This window comes from Ailuropoda melanoleuca, unplaced genomic scaffold (assembly GCF_002007445.2).
Source record: "Ailuropoda melanoleuca isolate Jingjing unplaced genomic scaffold, ASM200744v2 unplaced-scaffold71378, whole genome shotgun sequence".
Taxonomy (NCBI): domain Eukaryota; kingdom Metazoa; phylum Chordata; class Mammalia; order Carnivora; family Ursidae; genus Ailuropoda; species Ailuropoda melanoleuca.
The window spans coordinates 1-2,204 of NW_023246479.1; the positions used below are offsets into that span (position 1 = coordinate 1).

The 2,204-nt window shown below is 61.3% G+C and overlaps 1 protein-coding gene across 1 annotated transcript; it reads right to left on the minus strand.

Moving 5' to 3' along the window:
* Positions 1-19: 19 nt before the first annotated feature.
* LOC117800495 (pleckstrin homology domain-containing family H member 3-like) lies at positions 20-2,166 on the minus strand. Its single transcript, XM_034653045.1, has 3 exons — positions 1,326-2,166; positions 559-766; positions 20-352 (listed from the first exon to the last, which is right to left on the minus strand). Exons 1-3 carry the CDS (start codon positions 1,700-1,702, stop codon positions 212-214), a joined length of 726 nt encoding a protein of 241 aa, XP_034508936.1. The 5' UTR covers positions 1,703-2,166; the 3' UTR covers positions 20-211.
* Between the last annotated feature and the right edge of the window lie 38 nt (positions 2,167-2,204).

Consider the following 2,204-nt stretch of genomic DNA (forward strand, 5'->3'; position numbering starts at 1 on the left):
AGGGGAGGGGAGGGGCCATTCTGGGGGCGGGGCCAGATGTTTGGGACGCCTGGAAACCCGACTGCAAACCGCCCGCGGGCAGGGCCCCTCCTTGAACCAGCCAACGTGACTGTGCTGGGCACAGGGCCACCGGTCGGTAAACGTTTGCACAGGGATTGACCAGAGCTGAGAGGCAGAGAGGTTAACGGAGAGCGGGGTTGGGGCTGGACATTTACTTCTCAAACCTGGTGAGCACGTCGGCCACGAGAGTACCCCCAGCCAGGGCTCGCTCCTGGGCCCCTCGCTGTTCGTACAGCGCGAATGCGTTGCAGCTCCGGGCCAAGCCCAGCCGCCCCACCAGCTCTCGAGCAACCTGGAGGGGAGGAGGCATGAGGGGAAAGTCAGACCGCGCCGGGGTCTGGCCAAATGGAGGGCGCTTTCGGGTCTCCCAGTTCCGCCCCACACACTCCCTCCGCAAGTGATGAATCTCAGACTTGGGCAAACGTAGGGCCCAGGCACCAGGACAGCCGGGCATGGGAAGGGGGGGAGTGAAGTTTCAGGGGTCTTTTCTGGCCTTACCTCGCCCGCCGTGGTGTGGGAGTCTATGGCCACAGGACAGGCACCAGCCCCCGGACAGTGCACGGTGCACAGCAGCTCCTGCCGCCGGCTCAGCGCGGAGATCTCCGCCAGCGAAGGCACCAGCTCTCGGCCGCGCGTCCGCCCCAGCGCTCTCCTGATGAAGCGCGCATATTCCGCCAGTTCCGTGTCCGGGAGCGCCTGCTCCGTCCTGGGTTAGCGAGAACCTGAGGATCAGTGTTCGGGGGGCTTTCCTTCTCCCCCTCCCTCTCGCCTTCTTATTGTATCCTTTCTTCCCTCTTATGGATTCCCTCCCTTCCGACGCTTAAGGGGCTTGAAGGTAGCGACCCGCTCTCTTCTGAATCTACTCTTGGACCACCGCATGGAGCGGAATTACTTTCTAAGGCCCCGACAGCTCTCTGCTAACTGCCCCCTCCCACTTGCCAAAGTCTCCACGATCCTCCTTCGGGTTGAAATCCAAAATCCAGCCGTATTCCGCTCTGCAACTTAAAAGCCCTGGCTGGACTGCCTCAGCCCTCGGAGGAAAAGCAACCCTTAGTAATTTTTCTGCCCAAAGCGGGGCGCCTTTTGTCACTCCTCCGCCCGAAAGTGGGCTATGATCTTGTAATTCCCACAAAGACGCTGTACATATTAGCAGCGGTCAAGTCTCTTCCCTTCACTAGGTCTTTCTCCACCCGCCAATTTGGCAAGGCCTGTCATTCTCTCCCAGCCCTGCAGCTCCCGGCCTTACCCCAGCCCTCCCCTCTCACCTCTCCAGATGCCCCAGGAGGTGCCCCCGTACAGCTCCCCCAGGCCGGAAGGTGCAGCTCATGCAGGTGAGGAGCTGCCAGTACCGAAGGGCCGCGGGGTCGTGGGTAGCGGGGGGCCCCGGAGGGCCTGCGGGGCCCGAGGTCTGCTTAGCCAGCTGCAGGAAGAGCTCGTCGCGGAGCGCGGGCAGGTCCCGGCAGGTCTGGAGCACACCCTGCATCAGGGGCCCGGGGCGCCGCGCCCCCTCCAGCGCCTGCAGCGCCAGGAACAGCCGCACCGCCTCCTCGCGCAAGGGTGCGTAGCCCGGACCTGCGGGAGGGTGGGGGCGGAGGGACGGTTTGGAGAGGGGACACAGAGCTGGGCCCTGGAAGGAAGGCATGAACCAGGGAAAGGTCAGAGGGAGTGTAAGGGGGGCAGGGGGTGGCAAGGAGGGGAGAGTACGAACGACAGGAAGAGTGAAGGGAAAGCAGTGGTCCCCACTGAGCCTCCCAGGCACCTCCCCCTCCGGCCACTAAGGCTGCACTCTGAGTTAGTGAGCTGCAGGGGCTGACTAAGGGACACAGGTGCAAGCCCCAGATTCTGTAATTGGGCACTAAGAGCCATCACCACAGGCCAGAAACAGGCTGGACGGGGAGTCGGGAAACAAGGGTTCTTCTCCCAGCTCCCCTTAATCTTCTAGTTTTAAGACCCAGACTAGTCACTATTCCTTTTTGGGATGAGGTATAGCTAGATGAGGCCAGCACGTTCTCCCAAAGTGCTGGCTTTTCCAGCAGTTGGAAACATAGTATGACAGGGTCTTAAGAGTAAAATGAAAAATAGAGTGTAAAAACTCACGAAGGAGTATCAGTAGTGGGAATGAGACCCATAGAGAAGGGGGGGGG

Excerpts from the sequence above, each read along its gene's own strand:
- LOC117800495 (XM_034653045.1), bottom strand. The coding sequence starts at position 1,702 with ATGCCTTCCTTCCAGGGCCCAGCTCTGTGTCCCCTCTCCAAACCGTCC. Across the intron at positions 767-1,325 it reads CTCCTGGGGCATCTGGAGAG|GACGGAGCAGGCGCTCCCGG; the intron begins GTGAGAGGGGAG and ends TCGCTAACCCAG. Across the intron at positions 353-558 it reads CCCACACCACGGCGGGCGAG|GTTGCTCGAGAGCTGGTGGG; the intron begins GTAAGGCCAGAA and ends CCTCCCCTCCAG.